This window comes from Leptosomus discolor, chromosome 20 (assembly GCF_034619465.1).
Source record: "Leptosomus discolor isolate bLepDis1 chromosome 20, bLepDis1.hap2, whole genome shotgun sequence".
Classification (NCBI taxonomy): Eukaryota; Metazoa; Chordata; class Aves; order Leptosomiformes; family Leptosomidae; genus Leptosomus; species Leptosomus discolor.
The window spans coordinates 2,854,788-2,880,739 of record NC_141410.1 but is presented as its reverse complement, the minus strand read 5'-3'; the positions used below and the strand labels follow the sequence as shown (position 1 = coordinate 2,880,739).

General features: G+C 55.1%; 1 protein-coding gene across 2 annotated transcripts; it reads left to right on the top strand.

Moving 5' to 3' along the window:
- The first annotated feature begins 6,041 nt into the window (after positions 1-6,041).
- Positions 6,042-12,572, top strand: LOC147414046 (peptidyl-prolyl cis-trans isomerase H-like). 2 transcript variants are annotated; one of them, XM_086476170.1, is made up of 9 exons: positions 6,042-6,107; positions 6,706-6,770; positions 7,135-7,158; positions 7,670-7,714; positions 8,157-8,199; positions 9,177-9,269; positions 10,814-10,901; positions 11,196-11,236; positions 12,489-12,572. In XM_086476170.1, the coding sequence occupies exons 1-9, from the start codon at positions 6,042-6,044 to the stop codon at positions 12,555-12,557; spliced, it is 534 nt and encodes a 177-aa protein (XP_086332296.1). In that variant the 3' UTR covers positions 12,558-12,572. The 2 variants fall into 2 exon arrangements, with proteins under 2 accessions (XP_086332296.1, XP_086332297.1); XM_086476171.1 differs by lacking the exons at positions 7,135-7,158; positions 7,670-7,714.
- The last annotated feature ends 13,380 nt before the right edge of the window (positions 12,573-25,952 follow it).

Genomic DNA, 25,952 nt, shown 5'->3' with positions numbered 1-25,952 from the left:
GACTGGGCAAGGAACTGGGGTTCAGGGGGAGATCCGGTGGCTTCACCCCCTTCCACCCCTCTTCCATTTTACGGAGTTTATCTACAAATGCCAGCCTCCGGGGGGATCTGGGGTGACGCACGCACACCCTGACGCTTGGGCGAGTTGCAAAAAAGCTGTCGAATCCTGTGGTTGAACTATATGACAGAAATCGCCAGGTCAGCCGATTTGGCGATTGCCCCAAGAGCCCAAAAGCCAAGATTTCACAAACCTCTTTCCCCGTGCAGCTGCGCCATCAGGGTGATTAGAAAAGGGAATCACTGTAGAATCTTCTGTCAGGTTAACATCCATCCCCTGTAATTCCTCCAAGCGGTCAGATGTAAAAGGAAAGAACTTCTGGTAAAGCACATGTAATTGAAATTTCAGTTTTGGAAAACTTTTGCTCTCCTAAGATAAAAGCAACAAGCAGTCAAACGACCGACCTGTTTTAACCCAGCTTTCAAATATTTCCCCGCTCTGACTACTAGGTAACAGGCATTGCACTTGGTAATCCAAACAATTCTGTACTGTCCAAATGTAGGCTGGTAGTAGAGGACTCTTCCTTGAACAATTCACAGACAGTAATGCTCTCCAAAACACGCCACTGTTAAAAACACTCCTATATTTACAAACGAGTGCTGATGCTCTGGCTCTCCTGCAGCTGGAGGCTGTGGTCTCTCCGGGCAAAGCTACGTTCGAGTACCCAATCTCAGAAGCTTGCGAGGGGGACAAGCCTGAGGATGAGTCTTGGCTTGCGGCTTCTCCTTCAGGCTTCACGTCTCGCGTGGCCTGCAGGGTGCTGAGAGAGCCTGGTGGTTCTCGTGATGGGGAGCTGAAAACAAAACAAAGTTCCTCTCCTGAGTCATTCTGCAAACTCCATCTGAGCCTCCGCCACCCGCACGGCCCCAACGCTCCTCCCAGCCTCTCTGTGAGGCAGCGCAGGGCGACAGTCGGTGCCTTTCGCTTGGACCAAGTCTGGGATACTCCTCCTCCAGCCAAGGAGCTGGCGGCCCTCATCTACCCCCGAGCCTCCTCAGACTGTCCGTCACCCTCCATGGCACCCGCAGGCCGTCACCGAGTCCACTGGGCTGGGTCTCCAGCAGGCAGGGAGCGGAGCTGCAGAGCCCCTCTGCCTTCCCTTGCCCATCTGGCACGGATCGTGGGGATCCCGGCTACACCAGCAGAGAAACAGCTCGAGCTCCCTCCTGCCCCATAGCCTGGGACGTGAGTCACGCAGTCCTGGGCAGCAGCGGTCCTCTACGGCTCATCACCTCTTGTGTGAAGACACGCTTCCAAAAAGCCTGGGCACCAAGCTGATCTCTAAATCCCACCGTGGGCCCCGACAGAGTTTGAAAATGTCACTCCTCCGTCCCATTAGCTTCAGTCTTTAAACACAGTCTTTAGAAACGGAGTCAGCCGCCAGCACGGCATCTCCCCGGCTGAGGAGGACCCGTCTGTGCGGCAGCTCACCTCGCTCCAGTTGGTCTTGGCTGGCAGCTCCGTCTGGGTCTTGGCCAGCGACGTCTCCGTCCCCCAAATGCTGGAGCTGCTGCTGCAGGTCCTCCACCTGCTGCTCCAGGGGCTTCCTAAAAGCACGTTGGGCTGACAGTGAGACACTGACGTGGAGGCCTGCCTCCGTGAATTTAAGGCTGGCTGGGATCTAAACCCAACACCACGCTGCTCTGCACCTGCCCTGGGCAACAGCGAGGGCAGAAAGAAATCAGGACGTCCTGGCTGTCCCCACCTCCCAGTGGCACGTGAAAGGTGCGTGCTGTGTCCGGGATCCTCAATGCCAGCGGCACAAGAAAGGGCCCTGCCGGCAGCTGGAGGGTAAACCAAATCACTGGGCTGGCAGGAGGGGCCACGCACCTTCTGAGGCAGCTGAAGCCTCCAAAGCTCTTTCAAATCTGACACAGAGGGGATGGGGGGAGCTCTGCCAGGGACACTGGCAGGTCCAAAGGACACAAAGGAGGTAAAACCCGTGCTGCCCTGACTCCTTGAGCCCGCCTAGGGCCAGCCGTGGAGCTGCAGCAGGGAGCTGCAGGCTGGCCCAGCAGCATTTGCTGGCACACGCCTCCCCTCCGCACCCAGCACAGCCCTTCCCCAGCTCTGGGTACCTGTTCAGCCGCTCCTCGTGAAGTTCTTGCTGCGCACAAGCTTCATTTGCTCGGGTCCCCTTCAATTCCCCCTCCAGGAGTTTCTTCTCTGAAACATGGGCCTCTGCCAGCTGGAGTTGGTGTTCTGAATCCTTTAGCTTTTGCTGCAGCTTTGAAATCTCGGACTGAATTTGGACATGGATTAAAAACCTTCTGAATGTATAGGCCAGGATCTGATACGGATCCCTTTGATCCCTCCCTGTCTGAGTCACAGGAACAAAAGGTTTCCATGCTTCTACTCAAAGCACTTCTGCACGTCTTGGTGTCAAAGCCCATGAGAAGCACCACCTCTCCAATGGCTACCAGACACTTTATCGGGAATTAGCAATAATAATCCTTTTCTGCACCTCATTTGATCCTGCACACTTCAGAACCCAACCCACTGATTAGTGCAAGAACACGGCAGAAGTGATGCCACGGAAAACACAAGCTTTTGCCATTTACCAGGTAGCAAACTGCAGCACATCTCCTCGGCAAGAAGGTGGTCTGGGCTTCCTGGCCTGCCAGCCCTACTGCCAGTATTTTCAGAGACCCCGAGTTTTAGAGACAAGAGTGGAGCCATCAGATTTGGCTTCTATTATCTTGGGTATGCTCCCACAAATAACAGACCTTTTTCCTAAAATATTTTGGGAATCTTAAGGGCGTTTAAGTAGGAAGCGGGGTAAAGCCAGTCAGTGCATACGCGTACATACAGATGTCTAAGCGCGTCTCAGGGCTTGCGAAAACCTTTGCAATTCCATCAAAAGGGGGCAGTGCTCACCTCACCCCTTCTTCTACTCTGACGGCCTCGCTTCCTAAGGCATCACTCACCGCTTGTGCTTGGGCGGTCTCCTGCGCCTCTCCCAGCTGCCGACGGAGGAAAAGGTTTTCACTTCTCAGCTTGGCCAGTTCCTCCTGCAGCTCTTCTGCCTCCTCGATGGTGTCTTTCGTCTCCTGGTCTGTCTCAAGGAGTACAGCATGCTGCTCCTTTGCTTGATTCTGGACCTGAAGTAATTCTCTTTGTGTTACGTGTAAAGCCGATGTCTTTTCCGAGAGGGCTTTTCTCAGTTCTTCCACTTCTCTTTCAGCTCTGCTCAGCTGCTGAGACAAGCTCTGGTTGGTTTCTTGCACCAGAGACATGTGCTCACGCACGCTGAGCAATCGGACAATTATTTGAAGCACTTCCGCATCAACGATATCTGACGGCTGACGGCTTCCAGGGCTCGGGTGGGAAGGGGATGAACCCGACCCTGTCTGTTCAGAGATAAAGAGCACAGATTGGCAGAACTTAGGAAAGCAGCTCAGAAGAGGGGAGAGGGGCAGCATTTCCGAGAACCAGGACTCCCACCAGCTTGACGTCAGCTTAGAAAAGAGTTGTCAACAACTCTGCATCGGACATGACTCGAGGAAAGGTCTGATTTCACGCTGGCGTGTAGCGCCGTCCTACGAGGAGGACGGCAATTTAAAATGTTTGGGTTTACGTACCGCCCCCCCAGAGCTGTTGCTCTCCTCGACGGCTTCTTGGTCTGGTGGCGCCTTACGGAGGGCAGACTCCTCGCCCCAGCGGCCGGTGTCGGGCTCCTGCACCGGCCGCAACGGGGCGCAGTCGATGGTGGCGGCCGCAGGGTGCAGCTGGTCCCGGCCGTGCGGCCGGAGCTCATCGGCACGACGGCTCCCGGAGGGCTCGGGCACCACCCGCGCCGTCCTGCGCCGCAGGAACCGCCAGATGCTCTTCATGGCCCCGTGGGAACGGGCACTGCACGGCCTCGCCTCCCCTCTCCCCGGGCAGCAGGGGCCGGCAGGACTCGGCGGGCGCTGCGGGGGGCCGGCTGCGAGCGGCGGAGCCGAGCCCCGAGGATCGGCAGGGCACGGGCAGCTGCCTACGGGCTGAGCTCCACCGCCAGCACCAGCTCCACCAGTGACACCAGCACCAGCACCGCCGGCACCGGCAGCACCGCTTCCACCAGCTCCACCAGCAGCAACAGCACTGGCTGCACTGGCAGCACCAGCACCGCCAGAGCCACTGGCACAGCACCAGCAGCACCAGCAGGTACGGTGTGTGCAGGGACTGTGCCAGCGCCCCAGGTCTAGTGGACCTGTGCGCTGACGTCATGAACGGCTGAGTGACATCATAAGGCTCTGGGGGCTGGGCGGGGCAGAGGGGCCCGCACGCTCAGAGCCTCTCTGCACACACACAGCCCACGGGGCCAAGGGGAAGCGACTGGTGTGCCCAGCCCCCCTGCGCATGGATTTGGGCACACGCTGCACCCCTGGGTGTGATGCTGGGTCTCCCCGCGCCCCTCAACGTGCCTTTCAGTGCGCCCAAAACCCCTGGGTGTGTGGGTGTGCCCTTTGGTACACCATAGAGCATTCTGTCTGTCTGCCAGAGGGCTACCCCAGGCCACCAGGGTACATTTTGGGCTGCTCCGAGACCCTTGCTCGGCTTTTTGGGCTTCCCCTGCACGTCTCACTTAGCCTTTAGCTGCTCCTGCCGCCCGCGGCTGTGCTTTTCAGGGTGCCCCAGCCCCCCAGGTGTGAATTTCAGTGATCTCCACGGCAATTGCACTGCCATTCAGGACGATAAAGCCCCTAAGGACGCCTTTCTGAGCAGCCCAAGGCCCCGCGGTGTGCCTTTCGGGCTCCCCCAAATCTTTGCTGTGCCTTTGGCTGCAGCTCCAGGCCCCGCCGTGTGCTTTCTCCTGCACCCCATCTCCCTTGCTGCACTTTCTCCTGCACCCCATCTCCCTTGCTGTGCCTTTCACGACTCCTCCGTGTACCTTTCGGGGCACCCCGGTCACCATGACGTGCCGTTTGGGACAGCCCGGACCGCTCGGGCTTCCTTCTGGAGCACCCACAACCCCCTGGCTGCTGCCCTGGAGCCACCTCTGCTGAAGGCTGCCGGAGGCTGCAGTTCCCTGCTGTCGCTCTTCCTTCGTTTCCGCTGCGTCCCGTTGGGCTTGGGGGCAGACGGCCTCGAACGGTGTCGATGCTCCTGCTGGGTCTCCGGGGGCTCGCAGCTGCTTTGGTCATGATTCAAGGATTACACACAGCGGGTACCGTAATAAATCCTGTCTGGCAGACATCTTGGACTACAACAGACTGTCCTTGTTTCTAACCACGAACAGAGCATTGGTTAATGAAGACCTTCGGTCTGGGATTTTACAGGGGCGTGCTAGCAGCATTGGCAATAGAGATTGTATTTCGTATTTGATCATTTATTCCCTTTGAGACTTACTTTCCCAGCATAATCATTAGTCTCTCCTACTGCTATTCGCCAATTAGAATTCTTGCTCTTCAAGGCAAGGTGGGAAGAGCAAGGGGGTCGCTAAGCAGTAGCCCCAAATCCTCAATCTGGTGATGGCCGCAGCAGTGCCGCTCGCCAGCGCTCCCTGAAGTCTCCCGTGGGGCACTGGAGCTGGCCTGTCTACCCTCTGCGCTGCAGCAGGCCCGCACTAAGGCAGGAGGAGACGTGCTTGAAGGCCAGGCCCTGCCCCCTGCTGAAGCCCGGCCCTGCCAAGCTGCCCAGGAAAGCCCCGGGGGCAGGAGCCATCCTGGAGGCAGCAGGCTGGGGTCTCCCCCGGCGGGGCCGGCGCCAAGGGCCAGAGGGCAGCAGCCCGGCCCTGCCAAGAAGGGAGCCGAGAGCTGCCCACGAGGGACAAAGCCCAGGGGAACGCCAATCTCCTCAAGCCCTCCGCAGGCCCCTGGCACCCTCCCGGCGCCGCCCGGCCTGGCGGGTCGACTCCGGGGCGGGCCGGGGCCACAGAGCCCCGGCTGCGGGGCCGCCAGCCCCCGCCGCTGCCCGCCGGCAGGCAGGGAGGGCAGCCGAGGGAAGGCGCGTGCGCGCCCCGCCTCCCGCTGCCGCGGCCGCTGCCGGGAGAGGCGGCCGCGATGGCGGTGCTGGCGTCCAACCCCAACAACCCCGTGGTCTTCTTCGATGTCGCCATCGGCGGGCAGGTGGGCGAGGGCGCCGCCGCCCCGGCCCCGGCCCCGGCCCCGGCCCCGGCCCCGGCCCCTGGGGCTCTCGGGAGCCGCGCGGCGGGGCCGGGGGCCGCGGGTGCAGCGGGAGGGGCCGGCGGGGGTGCGGTGGGGTGTTGCGGGGGTGCAGCGGGAGGGCGGGGGGGGCTTGTTGGGGAGGGGAGGGGAGCGGCCAGGGGTGCAGGGCGGGGTCTTTTTGTTGGTGGTGCGGGAGGGGGTTGGCCGGGGTGCGGGGGGGGCTGTTGGGTCTCGTGGGGAGTGTAGGAGCGCAAGGGTGGGGGTGCGCTGGGAGGGGGCGGTCGCAGGGTCCGTCGTGGGGCTGTGAGGGGCGCAAGTGGTTGGAGGGGCGCGTCGGGGTTCAGCGGGGGCTGTGGGGTTGCAGGGGCGCGTGGGCAGGGGCTTGGGGCAGTGCTGCGGGGGAGGGGTGTGGAGGTGCAGGGCTGCATCGGGAGGGGGCTTGCAGGGCTGGGGTTGCAGCAGGAGGCTGACTTGGCGGGAGTTGCCTGGGTGCAGCGGTGGGGAGGCCGGTGGGTGCGAGTGGGGCCCAGAAGGCTCATGTGGCCGCCGTCTTGCCCAGGAGGTCGGCCGCATGAAGATGGAGCTGTTCGCCGACGTTGTCCCCAAAACGGCGGAGAACTTCAGGTGAGGAGCGGCCGGCGTTCCTGCGGCTCAGCCTGGAGCCGGCCTGCGAAGGGTTTTCGGTGCAGGAACGTCTCTGGTGGCAGAGCGACTGCCTGCCCCCGCGAACTGCTGCACCTGCTTTGCTCCTCTCTGCGTTGCCAGAGAGATGTGACGGTGCAGCATGCTGATCCCCGGGGGAGCCCGTCTGGCTGGAAGGTGAAGGCCTCCGGTCCCTCTCTGCTCCCTCGGTGGAGCTTCCGATAGGCCCGGTGCATCTATGAAGGGGGCTGCCTTAAGGTCACGGTAGGGCTCTCCTCGCCGCCCGGTTATTTTGCCACGGGCCGACGGATGTGCCTCACGCTCTGCTCTCTTTTTTGTTTTCCAGGCAGTTTTGTACGGGGGAATTCAGGTAAGTGGGTTCTAGTGGGTCTTTTTAAGTAGGCTACTGCGAGAAAGAGGGCTGGGCAAGTAGGAAGGAGGGTCACTTGGGATTTTCTCTCACTGTCCCAGTACAAAAGGAAAGAGGGAGAGAAACCTGCTGGGATGAAGTTGTGCCGGGCTCGTCGGTGAGTCGCGGAGGTGGCAGACTTTGCCATTTGGGCATGACTGTGTTCGTGCTCAGGTCGCTCTAGAACGGCCTGTCTGCAACCCGCAGCCGCCCGTGCTGCAGCTTGCCGCGGGATCCCGTCAAGGTGATGGTGTGGAGGTTGTAGGGAACACCGTCAGTTCATGTGCAGGGCCCACCGGAGGTTTCCCTGTGCCTCCGAGAGCACCAGCTGAGAGCCAGGCTGCAGCGCTTGGTTGTGTATCAAGGCAGCTGCTGAGGTACAGGGCAGCCCTTTGGGGCTCCGGATCCCTGGGAGGGTTTTGCGTGGGCTGTCCAGTGAGTCGCAGTGATGTTCCTGTTTATTTCCTTGCAGGAAAGATGGTGTCCCTGTGGGTTATAAAGGAAGCACTTTCCACAGGTAATTCCCCTGCTTTTGTTCAGGCACCTAAATAGCAGCCTGAGCCAGCTGGGGTTTTGAGACGCGCCTTCAAGGCGTTACTGGTCTGGGAGGCCTTTGTGGGTGGCAGCTAATTGTCCTTCTGTAGCTGTGGGGGATTTGGGGGCGCTGTCAGACGTGTACGCTGGGGTCACTGGGAGGGATCCCCCGTTCCTGGTGGGCCAGGTCAGAGATCATTTTCTGGCATCTGTCACCTAATCGCTGTCCCTGGTCGAAGAGCAGTGGCTCCCAAATCACCTGATAGCAACCAGTAGTTAATATTTGTGGTAGACTTGAGACTGTAGCGTTCGTAGGCCCTGATAACTTCCGTGGTGCTGCTGCGAGGCCAAACTCCTTTTTACCACGTAGTATTCTTCTTGAGGCATTTGTCTGCTGAGAACTAAGTATTCTTTTCCTTGTTTAGGGTGATAAAGGATTTCATGATCCAAGGAGGTGACTTTGTAAACGTATGTACCTCTGTATTCCTTTGGGGCTTCTCCTGCGTGGTGTAATAGGCACTGTTTCCAAGGGTGCGTGCTGATTTGGGGGCTCTGTTGGCTCTCTTTTGAGGTCCCCAGTAGTCACTGGAGGTTTCCTTGTAGCTTTGCTGCCATCTCACTGCAGCAGGCTGTAATGTACTTGGAAAGGAATCGTGAGTCTTGTGTGCACATACCCTCTCCTCCCCCAAAGAGTTCCTCTCTAAAAAGCCCCGTGGCAGTACAGCTCGAGGCTTTTCAAATTGGCAAAGATTTTTTTTTTTTACCCTGTTGTCCTTCCCCGCCTTCTCCTGTCCCCCCGAACAAGAAACCCTGCGAGTTTGTCTTTGCTTTGCGGAGAGTGACCTTAAGTAGGCAACCGAGAAGCATGTGGTGCAAGAGATCGTTTCCGTGCAAACGAACTTTTTGTCAGTGAATTGTGCCAAAAGAGGACAGAGTTTGTGCCGGCAGTGGTGGTCGTGCTCTGAGTTGGGGAGAAGCAGAGTGTGTGGGGAAGGCTGGAGGACCGCGGGGTCTCTTGGCTGTCCTAGGACCCAGTAAAATGATTTCTTTTGTGGAAGCGTTTCAAAACGTGAGGGGGCGTGATGAAGCTTTTTTAATCCAAACTTCCTAAAACTTGGTTGTCTGAAAGTCGCTGAGGGGAGCGACCGCACGGCAGGCGGCTCAGCCGCAGCAGACTTTAGGTGGTCGCTAATTGCGATGCTGCTGCGATGCCCCCGCGGGCTTTATTCCTTCCCCTGGAGCTGCTCAAGCATTAGGGCTTGCACCAGACATTGAATGTGTTGGCTCCTGGTGCGTATCGAGGGCAGGGGAGCATCCATTTGGGGCAGAGTTGAGCCCTGTCCTTTTGCGTGGGGCTTTTAAATTTGTGTTTTAATAAACTGAACCGTTGGGTAGCGCTGGCTCAGAACAAGCGCTGAGGCTGACGGGGCACCTCTGTCACCCAGGGAGACGGCACCGGAGTAGCCAGTATATACAGGGGTCCTTTTGCCGACGAAAACTTCAAGCTGAAACACTCTGCTCCTGGGCTGCTCTCTATGGTGAGTAGAAAACACTGCCGTTGTAAGACGGAAAAGCTTTAGGTACTTTCTCTGTGCCCTTTTCCTGGGTGTATCGGGTCTTTGCCAGGCAACAGACATCTCCACCGCTGGACCCAAGGGCTGAAAGACCGGCTGTGTAAGTGCTCGTCAGAAGGCTGCTCGTGGGTTAATGCGTGGAGGAACAGCGAAGTCCCGATGATGATCCTGCAGCATCCTTTCTTTTCCCCCGTTGGAGGGCTGGGGCAGGCTTTGCTCGATGAGCTTTGAGAAGAGCTTGGTGGCTCTTGCGGTTTGTGTAGGGTGGCAAGCGGTGGGGTTTTCTTCCTCCCCGATGCTGTTACCGAGCACTGACCTCAGCAAGGGGGAGGCAAAGAGGTGGGGCGTTCCGAAGCCGTAGCAGCGTTCCCAGGGTGCCTTTGCTAACATAGGCTTCCTGTTCCACGCTGTAGGAAAAACTGCAAGCGTTGCCCGTTGCCTGGTAGGAACAGTACCCTGACTTTGGCCACAGACAGCAAGGGGAGCCGGTGCTGCAGCGTTCCTGTCCGCAGCTGCTTCTCGCCCAGCTCTTTCAGCTGCCCTGCCCTTAAAGCACTTGCTTAGAGCATTCGCCATGTGCATTAGTTACTCCTCCCGTTCCAAGCACGGCCCAGAAAGAGGTGTCACGACACAGCTAAGCGAGCAGTGTGCCGTGGCGTGGGACGAGGGATCCCGCGCTGGTCTCGGCAGCTTTGTGTGAAAGCGGCGTGGCTCCGGAGTCGCTCTGCCGGGCCAAGCCGTGGTCCCTCCCAGCTGGGTCCTTCCGCAGCTGGCTAGCGATAAGTAAAAATGCCACGGGACTGTGTCCCGTGCAGCCCTGCAGCTGCAAAACGTGCCCAGTTCACTTGCCGGCCCAGAAACGGGCTTTAGTATCTCCTGGGTGTCCAAAGAGCTTTGAAAAACCGGAATGGACTTAAGCGTGGCAGAGACGTGTTCTTAGCAGAGCGCGCACGCTCCGGGTGCTGCGCTCAGGTGTGAATTCAATTTGCCGTCCGCATCGCGCTGTTCCGTGAGCCCTGTGCCGCTGGGATCGTTGCCTTTCTCATCCTGGTCGTCAGAACAGACACGTTTGGGTTGGTTTGTCCTGAGGAAACCTTCCAACTAGCAGGAAGCTGCTTTTTTTTTTCTGCCCTGGTTTCTGTCTCTTCAGTTTTCCCCGGGACAATACTGCAGCCAGGAAGGACTCGCCACCAAAAAGTTTGGCCTTTTTTCAGGAGCGTGCCCTAGAGCCCAGATTTCAGCGCGATCTTGTGCTGAACGTGCCTGCGTAGAAGTACGGTGGGAAGTTGGTGAGAGCGGCATGACCAGACTGGGTGGCGTGCCGCGTCCCAGCCCGGGGTGCTCTCCTGCGGATGCGTATCTGCTGCCCGTGGTTTGTGTAGCCACAAGCTAAAAAGAAGCTAGGCTGGGTCTAGAGCAACAGCTTTTTCCTACGTGAGGCGCGTCTGCCTTCGGTTTTGGCAAGTCTTTGATTGTACACTGTTGGTATTTTGCCGTTCTCCCCCCAGGCAAACAGTGGTCCCAGTACCAACGGCTGTCAGTTTTTCGTTACGTGCTCCAAATGTGACTGGTTGGATGGGAAACCCGTCGTGTTCGGTGAGTACCGGCAGCGGCGGCCTGGCGTCCCGGCTGAGGGACACTGCCTGTGGCGCAGCTGCTCGAAGAAACAGCCGGGGACTGCTTGTTCTTCGCCCCTCGCCTGTGGAGCACGTTTTAAGAGGGATCGTTTCCTTTGCCCGTTTAGAGCTCGGAAGCCAGCCCTGACGTGGCCAGTAGCTTTACACTGCACCAGACTTTCCAGCGGGAACAAAAGTGCATGTACCTGTGATGAGTGGCGGGGAGCAAAGGTAAATCCGGCCGTATTGAGATGGAAGAATTTTCTCATTCTAGGTAAAATCGTCGATGGGCTGTTGGTCATGAGAAAAATGGAAGTAAGTTGAATTTGCCTATTTCTCCGCGAACGTCCCCTTGGGCAAGTGGTACAGAGGATTGACAAGGGTGGTTCTGTTCTCTGCCGCTGTCTGTTTAGAGGGTACCAGGGAACAGCAGCGTTGATAACTGGTATTACCGGTTGTCGTTGTTATAAAATGGCAGGAAAGGCGTTGAGGCAAATGCTGTCCTATAGATTGACTTTAGAAATGCTGTGCTGTCGTGGTTGCTGGTTGGTCTTTGAGCGGGGATTGTGTTCCTGTGGCTTTATTTGCGACGCTTTGCATTTGTTGGGGAAGCTGAATTGAAAAGCTGTTCCGTCAGCAACCCAGACGAGGGTGTGAAGCAGATCACTTCTGTGCCGTTGCCCGGGATTATTCCGTGGATGCTGAATGATCAGTTCTGCTGATCCGTGATCAGCGTGTTTGATAAGAAAAATGAAAGTCATCTCCTGAAGGGCTTCCAGCGTCGTGACTGGGTGTCTGAGGAGATGAGGAGATGTAACAAACAGCGGTGAGTTCGAGACGGGCGAAACTTAACTCCCTGGCCCGCGCCTGGCTAATGTGCGCAAGGGCCTCCACCCTCGGTCTGGGAAGCGGGGCGAGCACAGAGCTGACCCCCGTCCGGTGTTGAGAAAAGGTCCCGTGCAAGGAAGGGTACGGCGCGGTGTGATGCACGTGTTGCTGACCCTCTTTGCCAGGAGCACCGATGGCAGGGTTGCGGTGTGCCTGCCTTGTGCGTCACTGCAGCGAGGGGCGAGTTGAGGGAAATAAGTAAGAGACTCAGAAAGGAGCAGCTGAGTCCAGCAGAAGGAGAGGTTCAGAATGAGGGTTGCTGTGGGACTGTCTGGTGTTTGGATTCCGCAAAGGCCGTACAAAGGCAAGTTTGCTTCGCGTGTTGCAGCTGTAATTAGTAACTTTCAAGCTTTAGGCCAGAGCAGCCTCAAGCGACGTGATGCCTGCTGTATCTCAGGAGGAGCTCTCTGGCTTTAGCTCTGTGCCTTCCCTCCCCTTGGAGGGATCGGGGTCTGGTCTGTATCCCAAACCTCTGCCCGCAGAGAGAGTGCAGCAGCTTATGGCTGGGTCCGTTGCCCAAATGCGTGATGGTGCTTCTGTGCGACTCGGAGCTGTGTCTGGATTTCCCGGTTCCTGATGCTGTAGGCATCTCTCTCTCAGCCGGTCTTGGAGTACCTGTCACTCGCGGGATTTGCCGAGCTTTTATGAGGTTTAACGCTATACGTTTGTCTGTCCTCAGAATGTGCCGACGGGTCCAAACAACAAACCCAAGCTGCCGGTTGTGATCTCCCAGTGTGGGGAAATGTAGAGCAGTGAAACAGAAATGGGGTAAGTGTGGCCGCCAGTGCAATCAGCCTCTGGGCTGCTCTGCTCCTTTCCTTTTCTCTTGACTTAGTTTCGCAGTCCTTTGAGTCTGTAGAGAGCTGACTCAGCTCAGTGAAGCGCCAGCAAATCCCCACCGTTTTTGGCCTTCCATTCGATGATTTCCAGAGAGGTCTGGAATTGCCCACGAAGACGCTTTGTCCCCGCTTCCATAACAGAGTCTTTCAGATCTGTGGCACTCCAGACTCTGGGGAGCTCCTCCTGCTTGATGAAGTGACAACAGGGGATGTAATTGTTCTTTCGTTTCCCTGGTACTTCTGGTGGCGTCGATAGGCTTTTGAAGAGAGGGACGACCTTGTTCCCAGGCTTTCTTGCAGATGGGCAGACCCGTGCTGATGGGTGGGGTCCCCTTTAGGGCTGTCCTCAGGCCCAGGCTTGTTCATCATTTCTGCTTGGAGCACATGATCTCTGGCCAAGATCCAGCTTGAGACCGGCAGCTTTTCCCTTCTAGGGACGAGGCCGGTGCCACCTCGCTGACTTCCCAGCCAGGTTTTAGGAACTGCCTTTCTGCAGCCTGCTGCCTCTCAGCTGCCTGGAGACAAGGAGGGCATCTGCCTTGCCCAGCTTCAGCCAGCTGAGTCAGTTACTTGTCCAGACCCTTTAAAATCAGCCGGGAGAAAGAGGCACTGGTGGGTTTGGGTTCGGAGGCGGGTGCAGAGGCCCGGCATGGAGACCCAGGAGGACGCCCGCGTTCTCTGGCTCAGGGTGAGCTGATGCGTGCAGCAAGTAGCGCTCCCGTGAAAACCGCTGAGGCGGCACCCAGTGTCACTGCACGGTCTTGCTGTTGTAGGATGAGTCGGGAATGGCCGTCCAGCGTTTCGGACCTGTTTCTTCTGCGTTTCAGCGTTCCTTTGCCGGTGCTTAGGCCTGTGCTGGCTCCATGCCGTTCCATCTCCAGCCGGTTCCCCCACTGCCCCAGTCCTCTCTGCAGGCCAGATCCGCGCTCTTGACGTTCTCCTGAAATTACTTCATCATTGGCATCTTACCTTTTTTGGGTTTTCTCACAGTTTGAAATGTAAATAAAGAATTTTGTTAAATATGCGTGCAGAGCGCATCAGTTGACGTGCTCGGGAAGAGATTCTTCTTCAGGTGAGGAGGACTGCAGAGTCTTCAGCAACGTGTGTTGTCCCTAGCTGGTTCAGCAGGGAGCTTCTACTGGGCGTGGTGGTGCGGGGCCCTGCTGCTGGGCGATTGCGAAATGGGCAAGAAGGGGTGAAGGGAGCATGGCAGAGCACGGCAGTGCCGTGCTACAGCAGCTCCTTTACTGGGCAGGTAAGTCGGGCTGCCTGGCAGAGAGGTTCTTGGCGTCTTGGGAACAGCCAGAGCCTTTCTACACGCAGCCTTGCTGAAGCACAAGGAATTGGCGCGGCGCAGGCTCCATCCCCGTGAGTTTGCTGGGCTCTGGGGCGAGTCGTGTTGTAAACAAGCGTTTGTAAAACCTCCCCTGGCGCGTGGCGGCACCAGGCCGTCGGGCTGTCGTGTGGCACGGGCGTTAGAGGAATTTACCTGGGTGCGACGTGGGTGTTAGGGCAGGGCTTTGGGCTGGGAAGCCAAGAATGCTTATGCTCTAGGAGCAGAAATTGGGCCTCCTTATCCTGCACGGTTACCGAGGGCGCAGCTGAGGCTGCCGGTCGGTGGAAAAACTGACTTTCTCCTTCCAGAATTGGGTTGCAAGCTGACTGTCACGGTTTGAGGCTGGGCCGGCCACTAACGAATGACAGACGCTCTCTACTAACCCCTCTCCCCTCCCAAAAGGGAAAAGGAGAGAGAACAAGGGAGAGAGAGACTTTACGGTTTGGAAAAGAAAACTAAAACAGCTTTAATGGAACAATAACAATAAAAGAAAAGATAAGAATAAGAATAAGGAAAAAAATGAAATCTATACAGTATGTACAAATATAGACAAAACCAATAGCGAACCCAACTCCCCCCCCCCCCCCCCCCCGATGACCATACGTCATCACTACACCGCAGGGCTGGCACTGGGGCAGTCCCAGGCTGGACTCGGCAGCAGACAGGGACGGGATGCAGGAGCTGGACTCAGGCACTGGATTCAGGGATGCACGGATCAGTCCTCCTCAGATGTCGGCCATCGAAGAAGAGCGAAGGGGAGCGAAGGGGCGAGACCCTCGTGATCTCTCAGCTTTATACTGAATATGACGTCTATGGGATGGAATACTCTGTTGGTCAGGTTTGGGTCACCTGTCCAGTTCGCTCCTCCCTGTAGGTGCGACCCTTTTCACTCCTGGCACCCCAACACGCAGTACAAGATTTAGCAGTGACCTTGGTCGCCATAAGAACAAGTATAAGCAAGGGCCTCTCTGCATCCCATCCCTTGGTACGAACTATAAACATCAGGCCTTATCACTGCTGGGAGCAGTCACTGTCTGGAAAAACAGGCTGCTGTTTCAGAAAGTGCTGGTAGTTAGAGGGGACTTAACTGAAAAGTTAAAGCACTAAACCAGAATTAGTTCTGATTTAGCCCAAAGCAGGACATTCCACCCCTTATTCCATACCATTTACGTCATACTGATTACTAGCTTATAATTTGTCTTTTTACATGAAAGTTCATTAGGTTTGTTTAGTTCATGATTATGGATTTCCATTCTTCCATAGCAGTCTCTCAGGGCAGGAAAGATGTCATGAAGTTCGTTGTGGTTCGTGCCCAGGGTTTGCAAGTCCATCTCGAAGAAGTTGTTGGACGTCACTCGATGAGGCTAGCTCCAGTTATTCTGAAAGACACTTATTGAACACTGTTAGTATTATGTAGCAATTAACACTGTACAGGTCAGAATTAAGTGTTCTCACCCAAAGTGAAATTCCCTTGAGGTACACATTGGACTTCACCATCCTTCATCATTACCCACCAAGTATGACCAGGTCCTTGAGCGAAAGCAACCCCACGAATGGGTTTGCCTTTGCCCGAAGCAGGAAATACCCACACAGTTTTTCCCAACAAATTCCTTTCACACACCACAGGGACTTTATCCCCTTCAACTGTATGTAGAAGGTCGGATTGGGCAGGACCGGCTCGATTGATAGATCCTCTGGTGTTAACTAACCAGGTGGCTTGTGCTAAATGCTTGTCCCAGTTTTTGAAAGTTCCACCACCCATTGCTTTCAGAGTAGCTTTTAATAGTCCATTGTACCATTCAATTTTCCCAGAGGCTGGAGCATGGTAGGGAATATGATATACCCCCTCAATACCATGTTCCTTAGCCCAGTTGTCTATAAGATTGTTTTTGAAACGAGTCCCATTATCCGACTCAATTCTTTCTGGAGTACCATGTCGCCACAAAATTTGCTTTTCAAGGCCCAGGATGGTATTCCGGGCAGTGGCATGAGGTACTGGATATGTTTCCAGCCATCCGGTGGTCGCTTCCACCATTGTAAGCACGTAACGCTTACCCTGGCGGGTTTGAGGCAATGTGATATAATCGATCTGCCAGGCCTCTCCATACTTAGATTTCAACCATCGTCCCCCATACCACAAAGGTTTTAACCGTTTAGCTTGCTTAATTGAGACGCATGTTTCACAGTCGTGGATAACCTGCGCAATAGCGTCCATAGTTAAATCCACCCCTCGATCACGAGCCCACTTGTACGTCGCATCTCTTCCCTGATGTCCTGAAGTGTCATGGGCCCACCGAGCTAGAAACAGTTCACCTTTATGTTCCCAGTCTAGGTCTGTTTGGAACACTTCCGCAGCCTGATCCGCTTGCTGATTGTTTCGATGTTCCTCAGCGGCCCGACTTTTAGGTACGTGAGCATCTACATGACGTACCTTGACAACTAGTTTCTCCATCCGGGCAGCAATGTCTTGCCACAATGCAGCAGCCCAAATTGGTTTACCTCTGCGCTCCCAGTTATTCTGCTTCCACTGTTTCAGCCAACCCCACAAGGCATTAGCTACCATCCATGAGTCAGTGTAAAGATAGAGTACTGGCCACTTTTCCCGTTCGGCAATGTCCAAGGCCAACTGGATGGCTTTTACCTCAGCAAACTGACTCGATTTACCTACTCCCTCAGCCGCTTCTGCGACTCGTCGTGTGGGACTCCACACAGCAGCTTTCCACTTCCGACGATTCCCTACAAGGCGGCAGGATCCATCAGTGAACAGAGCATATTGCTTTTCATTATCTGGCAACTGATTATATGGTGGAGCTTCTACAGCACGTGTTACCCCTTCTTCTGGTGTCATTATAAAGTCTTTACCTTCTGGCCAATCAGTAATGACTTCTAAAATTCCTGGATGATTGGGGTTTCCTATCCGGGCCCTCTGTGTGATTAAGGCAACTCACTTACTCCAGGTAGCATCAGTGGCATGATGAATAGAAGGAACCTCACCCTTGAACATCCAGCCTAGTACTGGCAACCATGGTGCCAGGAGGAGCTGTACTTCAGTACCAATCACCTCCGAAGCAGCTCTGACTCCTTCATACGCTGCCAGTATTTCTTTTTCAGTCGGGGTATAGTTGGCCTCAGAGCCTTTATATCCTCGGCTCCAAAATCCTAGGGGTCGACCTCGAGTCTCCCCTGGTGCTCTCTGCCACAAACTCCAGGTTGGACCATTATCCCCAGCTGCAGTATAGAGTATATTTTTAATGTCCTGTCCTGTTCGGACTGGCCCAAGAGATACGGCATGTACAATCTCACGTTTGATTTGTTCAAAGGCTTGTTGCTGTTCAGGGCCCCAGTTAAAACTGTTTTTCTTTCGAGTCGCTACATAGAGAGGTTTCACAATCTGACTGTAACCAGGAATATGCATTCGCCAGAAACCCACAACACCTAAGAAGGCTTGTGTTTCCTTTTTGTTAGTTGGTGGGGACATAGCAGAGATTTTATTAACCACGTCCATTGGGATCTGGCGGCGCCCATCTTGCCACTTGATTCCCAGAAACTGGATCTCTTGTGCAGGTCCTTTGACCTTGCTCCTTTTTATGGCAAAACCGGCGTCTAAGAGAATTTCAATGATCTTCTTACCTTTCTCAAAGACTTCTTCTGCTGAATTACCCCATATAATGATGTCATCAATGTATTGCAGGTGTTCTGGAGCTCCACCCTTCTCCAGTGCAGAACGGATCAGTCCATGGCAGACGGTAGGGCTGTGTTTCCACCCCTGGGGCAGTCGAGTCCAGGTATACTGGATACCCCTCCAGGTGAAAGCAAACTGTGGCCTGCATTCCGATGCTATAGGAATAGAAAAGAATGCATTAGCAATGTCAGTTGTAGCATACCACTTAGCTGCCTTTGACTCCAGTTCATACTGAAGTTCTAATATGTCCGGCACAGCAGCACTAAGCGGTGGTGTAACTTCATTCAGGCCACGATAGTCCACTGTTAATCTCCATTCTCCATTAGACTTCCGCACTGGCCATACAGGGCTGTTAAAGGGTGAATGAGTCTTGTAAATCACCTTTTTACGCTCAAGTTCACGAATGAGCTTAGAAATGGGAATCAGTGAGTCTTGGCTGGTACGATATTGTCGTCTATGCACTGTTTTGGTAGCAGTTGGCACCTGTTGATCTTCAACCTTCATCTGTCCCACAGCAGTGGGCTCCTCTGAAAGTTTAGGCAATGAAGCTAATAGTTCTTTAGCCTCTATAGGTGCTATACCAGAAACCCACCGACGACCTTTTGGGTCTTTATAGTACCCTCTCTTTAAAAAGTCTATGCCAAGGATGCATGGAGCATCAGGACCAGTCACTATAGGGTGCTTCTCCCATTTGTCCCCAGTTAGGCTCACTTCGGCCTCCACAACAGTCAGTTCTTGAGATCCTCCTGTCACTCCAGCAATAGTAACAGTTTGTGTTCCTTTACGATTTGATGGCACTAGGGTGCATTGTGCACCGGTATCTACAAGGGCCTTATATTTCTGTGGTTTTAACGTGCCAGGCCATCGGATCCACACAGTCCAATAAATTCGGTTGTCCCTCTCCTCCACCTGGCTGGAGGCAGGGCTCCTCTAATTTTTAGCGCAATACCCATCAAGAAATGGGTTTGTATTCACTGGAGCAATCGCTCTGGTAGAAGAACTTTCTCTTTTGTTTGTTCTACCTTGTAACCTACGTACTTGAGCCCGCAAGACAAAAGTAGGTTTACCATCCCACTTACTCATGTCCTCTCCATGCTCACGCAGGAAAGACCACACGGAACCTCGGGACATGTACTGTTCCCTTCGGGCTGGCCTTGCAGGATAGCGTCTTCTCCTAATGGCTTCAACACGAGTCCATTTAGGGGAAGAATAGGATTTATCCTCTTTCTTAGACAATTTCTCATACATTTTTTCCATTTTCTTAGATATTTCATCAGCCATTTCCTTAGCTACAGCTGAGACACAGGCCTTCATGGGATCAGCGAGACTGTCCTCATACTGTCGCACTTTGTTAGCCACCTCATTCACAGTTGGTGTCTCGGCATCTCCTCCCCAGACCATTGTTGACAATGTATGGGAATACATTGATGGTGCACTCTGTACAAACTTCCTCCATATGGGTCGCTGACATGGCATTTCATCGGGATCTATAATTGCTTGCCAGTCACTATAGATCACCTCTCGCACAGCTAATTCCCTCAGGTACTTAATGCCTTTTTCCATAGCGTTCCATTTGCTTGGGCGGCATTCGATATCTTCCTTAAAGGGATACCTGTACTTTACAGCTGCTAAGAGTCGTTTCCAGAGGCTGGCATTGCCTTTCTTTCTTGCAAGTGCCTTGTCAATGCCTCCATTCTTAGCCAGGGATCCCAATTGCCTAGCTTCTTTACCGTCCAGTTCTATGGTTTCGGCCCCATTATCCCAGCATCGGAGCAACCAGCTGGTAATAGACTCTCCTTCATGACGACTAAAGTCCTTTCTTACATTACGCAGCTCTTTCCTAGAGAAGGGTGTACTTTCCTCTCTCTCTGACTCCCCCTCTGATGCTTTTGTTTTAGAAGGACCCTCGTCTGAATCTTCATCATCTGTAACTGGGCGATCTGTCTTTTTAAGGTGTTTTTTCCCAGTCACAGGGGCCTTATCCTCCTCTTCTGACTCTGACTCCTCTACATGTGCTGGTGGGGCTTTAGAAGGACCCTCTCCTGGATCTTCCTCATCCCTCACTGGGCGATCTGATTTCTTTGTCTGTTTCCTTCCGGACACAGGGGCAACTTGTGCTGCTAGAGATTGAGTGGGAGCCTTAGTACTTATCGGTGCAGCTGCGGTGCTCGCCGGAGTTGGAGTAGTGCCAGTGCTCACTGTCGGAGTTTGAGCAGTGGCAGCACTTGCTGTGGGAGCAGCAGCAGTGCTTGTGGGAGCTGGAGCAGCGGCAGCGCTTGCTGTGGGAGCTGGAGCAGCGGCAGCGCTTAGCGGGGGGGCCTGCTGGGTCTGAGTGGCTGTGGTGCATGTTACCCTCACTCGCTGTTTCCTTCACGGGGTCTGAGTAGCTGCAGTGACTGTAGCTGAACAAGACCTATACCTACACCGAAATTTAACATACCACCACATCCCCTGAAACACATGTAAGAGAACTGATAGTAAAAGGACCATCTATAAAATCATTATATTCGGATGTTGACGCTCACATCCAGGAGCCACGTAATCTGATAGATTCCACTTGTTATAGAAGGGAGCAGTAGAGTTTCCCCAGGTGTGACTGAAAGTGTAACTAATAACAGAATCCACTATGTAACGCAAGATATACCCGGGTAAATTTGCTAACCAATTTATCCCAGCACAAACCAGTGATAAGCACCATAGCATAGTGGTAAATTTCGCCCAGCGCCTATAAGGGATAATCCACAAGATAAGGCTAACAACAAGTAAACAATAATTCAACGCATACAGCAGATGAGGCGATATCACGGCACTTAATTTCAAACAAAACATTAGAAGAGAACCCCGTGGTATTAAACTTAAGAGGCTTATCATCTTGTGAGCTGTTTGTTTTAATTTCCAACCGTTCAAAAATCTCGGAAAAAAAATTCAGCTCTTTTAAAAACAAGCGGGAGTTTGTGCTATAGCTATTCAGGTAATTTATCGGAGCTCTGGTCGTGCCCCACGTTGGGCGCCAATTGTATCTGTCACGGTTTGAGGCTGGGCCGGCCACTAACGAATGACAGACGCTCTCTACTAACCCCTCTCCCCTCCCAAAAGGGAAAAGGAGAGAGAACAAGGGAGAGAGAGACTTTACGGTTTGGAAAAGAAAACTAAAACAGCTTTAATGGAACAATAACAATAAAAGAAAAGATAATAAGAAGAATAAGGAAAAAAATGAAATCTATACAGTATGTACAAATATAGACAAAACCAATAGCGAACCCAACTCCCCCCCCCACCCTGATGACAATACGTCACCACCACACCGCAGGGCTGGCACTGGGGCAGTCCCAGGCTGGACTCGGCAGCAGACAGGGACGGGATGCAGGAGCTGGACTCAGGCACTGGATTCAGGGATGCACGGATCAGTCCTCCTCAGATGTCGGCCATCGAAGAAGAGCGAAGGGGAGCGAAGGGAGCGAAGGGGCGAGACCCTCGTGATCTCTCAGCTTTATACTGAATATGACGTCTATGGGATGGAATACTCTGTTGGTCAGGTTTGGGTCACCTGTCCAGTTCGCTCCTCCCTGTAGGTGCGACCCTTTTCACTCCTGGCACCCCAACACGCAGTACAAGATTTAGCAGTGACCTTGGTCGCCATAAGAACAAGTATAAGCAAGGGCCTCTCTGCATCCCATCCCTTGGTACGAACTATAAACATCAGGCCTTATCACTGCTGGGAGCAGTCACTGTCTGGAAAAACAGGCTGCTGTTTCAGAAAGTGCTGGTAGTTAGAGGGGACTTAACTGAAAAGTTAAAGCACTAAACCAGAATTAGTTCTGATTTAGCCCAAACCAGGACACTGACCTACCTGCTGGGGGACACGCAAGCGCCCCTCGGGGGGGCTGGGCTACGGCGTGAGTTTCCTCATCCGGCAGATGAAAACGTAAGGGAGCTGGGACAAAGCCTGTTCTGTCACCTGCAGGCGCTTCATACCGCCCGGGGACGTCCCGCCGCTCCTCGGGCAGCAGGAGTGTGTTGTGTGGGGCTGTCTTGGGGAGGTGCGGGCCGCGCCCTTTGCTTGGGCGTTACCCAGCGCGAGGTGGCAAGCGCTGATGTGCTGGAGGACAGATCCTGCAGGCGGGCTTTGGTGTGCTCTGTTGTCTCGGGGCTGTTTGAAGTCCTTGAAGCAGGCTCCGGCTGTCGGGATTTCCAGGTCTCCATTCCTGGGGCTGCACAGCTCCTGAAGTCACTCGTGCTCACTTCTGTCCAGCCCGAGGCATCTCGCCTGCTTGTACCTGCAGAATCCCAGGTGATGAAAGAAACACAAAGCACACCGTCCCTTTCCTCTGCAGCCCCGAGAACGCTTTCCAGAGGGGTCTCTCCTGTGGGAGGAGGGTTAAAGATTCCCAAGAGCGAGGAGCAAACTGGAAGCTGGTGACAGCTGTGAAATAGAGGTGACCAAAAAGAGAGAGGCTGGGCTGCCGGTGCTGCTCGGGAAATGTGTCCAGATGGCCCTTCCCTGGGGGGCTGCTGAGGCAGGAGCTTGGCTGCAGGCGGCTCGGGGGAGCTCTGCCTGCCAGCTGCAGTACTGAGGTTTGCACTGCTGAGGCGGGTACCCAAATTCACTGTACTTTTTCCTGAGGGAAAGCAGCGTATTGCTGGGTCCAGGCTTGATCTGGGGAGTAAAGAGTGAATTTAGCATAGCTTAGTAGTGAGCAGCAATTAGCTAGCTAGACCCAGCACAGGATAAGGGAGCAGAAGCAGCCTTGAAATGTTTGAGACAGTAGGAAGAGCTTGGATGAGAAAGTACACGATGAAGAAGACTCTGAGCCTTCCTCCGAAAGTCCCCAAAGGACGACCACCAGATGACAGCACGCGCGCGCCAAGAGGAGGAAACGTGTTATAATACTTTCTGAGAAACAATTATAATATCCCCAGCTATTCTCGGAACTCATTGCAGACGCTCATGAATATGCATGTTTTGAGGTAATACAGAGAGTTGTAGAATGTGACCCGTGTGCCAGCTAGGAGGAGCGACCCCCCTTGCACCCAGCGCCGTGCTAAACAGACCTGCTTTGGAACTCTCTGCGAGTTAGAGAGTTTGCCTCCACGCTTCAGGGGCAGCAGCTCTTTCTCAGCCTGATGCATGTGTTTCTGTCACTGCGATCAGCTAGTCTCGCTTCCCGCGTAGCAGGGGTCACAGAGCTTCCCCAAATGAACATCCTCGCAGGCTTCATCACCGAGATTTGAAGGTGTCTCCACAATTTCCTCCCCTAGGGTCCCTTGCATGGTGGATTCCCTATTTGCCATTGTATTTTAAGGCTTGTTTTTCTCTGGACTTCCTGAGCATCGTCCAGTTTTGATATCCTTCTGGTTTCAAGGTCACGGTCCCGATGCAGATCCCTTGCGGGACTGTATGACTGTTGGAAAGCTCTTTCCTTCGTTAGCCGACTTGGAGATCTCCTGGAACCGTAAGTGACCAAGATAGCTTGACAAGGCCTATGGCCATACCCCCCCATCGGTTCTTGCGATGGGCTGACCTTGGCCCCATTCCCCCCCTGGCCGTGGTGTAACGTGGGAAGCTGGGTCCCTGGCTTCCAGTTTTCACGCTAGGATGGGGGAATGGGCAGTCCTTTGGGGGTGATGTTGCAAGGGCTGATGCCGAGGGGATACGCCTTGGTCGGAAAGGTGGTGGAGTGATGGGTCAGCTCCCCGATACCTTCTTGGTGGTTGCCGGTGAGTGAGGTTTGTCTCCTCTTCTGAGGGAGGAGTGACGTAGGCAAGGGCAGGGCTAGGAATCTGTGACCGGCAAGCCCATTTTTCAAGTGCCCGAGGAAAGTGACTTGGTGGACAAGAAGGCTGGGTTTCCCCCGGGCCTTGCCCCTGGGGAATTCAGCAGAGCTCTTGGATCTCTCTGAGCCCACGTAAGGTGAAGACGTAGGGGATGGAGGCAAAGAGGAGGTGAAATGAAAGGTGATCCTTAGAGAAGGGCTCAGGGGAAGGGAGGGCAGCTGCCCCCCAGTCTCTCCCCCTCCCTCTGGCAGAGAAGCTCCCCTGGGCAGGAAGGATGGGATGCTGAGGAAAAGGCTCATTAAAGACAAGGCTGCGAAGAGCCCTCTGGCCCGGGGCTGCAGCCTGGCTCCGAAACGGCTCCAGCAGGAGGCATTTCTTTCTGGGAGGAACTGCCCGGGCAGGTGAAAGCAAAGGAGCTCCTGGGGGCGCAGCGCAAGCGCAGGCAGAGGGAGCCGAGCCTGGGCCCTGCATCTGCAGCGTGGAGGGGCCGAGGGGCACCTCAGCCAGGTCCCAAACTGCCGTGGGCAAAGCGCAGACCCTTTGCCCTCCTCCCCGCGAGGGCTGGCACGGGGCTCGGGACCTCTGCGCGCTGCCCGCCCCCTGGGGCGGGGGGTTAGACCCGGTCCCCCACCCGGCTTCAAGCGCCAAGCGGGGCGCTTGGGCCCGTCCGCTCCCCGCCAGCGCAGCCCCCCCCCCGCCGCCGTTCTCCGGGGGCTGATGGCGATGCTTTAACTGCACTCAGGACGTGTCTGAGGCAGCTCCGCCACGTCCCCCCCCCCGGCCTCCCCGCCCCGCCCCGCCCCGCCCCGCCGCGGGGATTAACGCTGCCGGGCTCCCGCCTGCTGACTCCCGCTTCTCTCCCGGCAGCCGGGAGCGCCGGGGCTGCACCCAGCCCTGGGAGCGGGGCCGCAGGCGGGGGCCGCCCGCGCGGCCGCTCTGCCCCGTGGCTCCAGGGCTGTGGTTGGGATTGCCCCCGGCTGGGGAAGGGGCCTTGAGGCCCCTCCGTCACTCCTAGCGAGCGTTCAGGATCTCCCCTCTTTGCTCCTCTGGATGTCCAGGTCCCCTCCTTGCTGCTGCGCCTATTCCATTTCCCTCGCCCCCTCCATCTCCCTTCTGGCCCCTGGACCCGTCATCCTTGCGCTCGGAGCCCCTCCTTTTGCCCCCCATCTTCCTTCTCCGCACGTTCTCGTCCCCTCCCTCAGGGCTCGGGTACCTCCCGCTCCCCTCCGCAGGCTTGCACGAAGCAAAGTGGAAGGGGGAAGAGCAGGAGCAAAGGGGAACGACCGGGTCCGAGTACAGATCGAGGGAGCGCAGAAAAGTGGGCACGTGCTGGAAGGCAGCTTCTCCCAGTTTCATTTCCAAAGCTTGGAGTTTTGGACTGGGCAAGGAACTGGGGTTCAGGGGGAGATCCGGTGGCTTCACCCCCTTCCACCCCTCTTCCATTTTACGGAGTTTATCTACAAATGCCAGCCTCCGGGGGGATCTGGGGTGACGCACGCACACCCTGACGCTTGGGCGAGTTGCAAAAAAGCTGTCGAATCCTGTGGTTGAACTATATGACAGAAATCGCCAGGTCAGCCGATTTGGCGATTGCCCCAAGAGCCCAAAAGCCAAGATTTCACAAACCTCTTTCCCCGTGCAGCTGCGCCATCAGGGTGATTAGAAAAGGGAATCACTGTAGAATCTTCTGTCAGGTTAACATCCATCCCCTGTAATTCCTCCAAGCGGTCAGATGTAAAAGGAAAGAACTTCTGGTAAAGCACATGTAATTGAAATTTCAGTTTTGGAAAACTTTTGCTCTCCTAAGATAAAAGCAACAAGCAGTCAAACGACCGACCTGTTTTAACCCAGCTTTCAAATATTTCCCCGCTCTGACTACTAGGTAACAGGCATTGCACTTGGTAATCCAAACAATTCTGTACTGTCCAAATGTAGGCTGGTAGTAGAGGACTCTTCCTTGAACAATTCACAGACAGTAATGCTCTCCAAAACACGCCACTGTTAAAAACACTCCTATATTTACAAACGAGTGCTGATGCTCTGGCTCTCCTGCAGCTGGAGGCTGTGGTCTCTCCGGGCAAAGCTACGTTCAAGTACCCAATCTCAGAAGCTTGCGAGGGGGACAAGCCTGAGGATGAGCCTTGGCTTGCGGCTTCTCCTTCAGGCTTCACGTCTCGCGTGGCCTGCAGGGTGCTGAGAGAGCCTGGTGGTTCTCGTGATGGGGAGCTGAAAACAAAACAAAGTTCCTCTCCTGAGTCATTCTGCAAACTCCATCTGAGCCTCCGCCACCCGCACGGCCCCAACGCTCCTCCCAGCCTCTCTGTGAGGCAGCGCAGGGCGACAGTCGGTGCCTTTCGCTTGGACCAAGTCTGGGATACTCCTCCTCCAGCCAAGGAGCTGGCGGCCCTCATCTACCCCCGAGCCTCCTCAGACTGTCCGTCACCCTCCATGGCACCCGCAGGCCGTCACCGAGTCCACTGGGCTGGGTCTCCAGCAGGCAGGGAGCGGAGC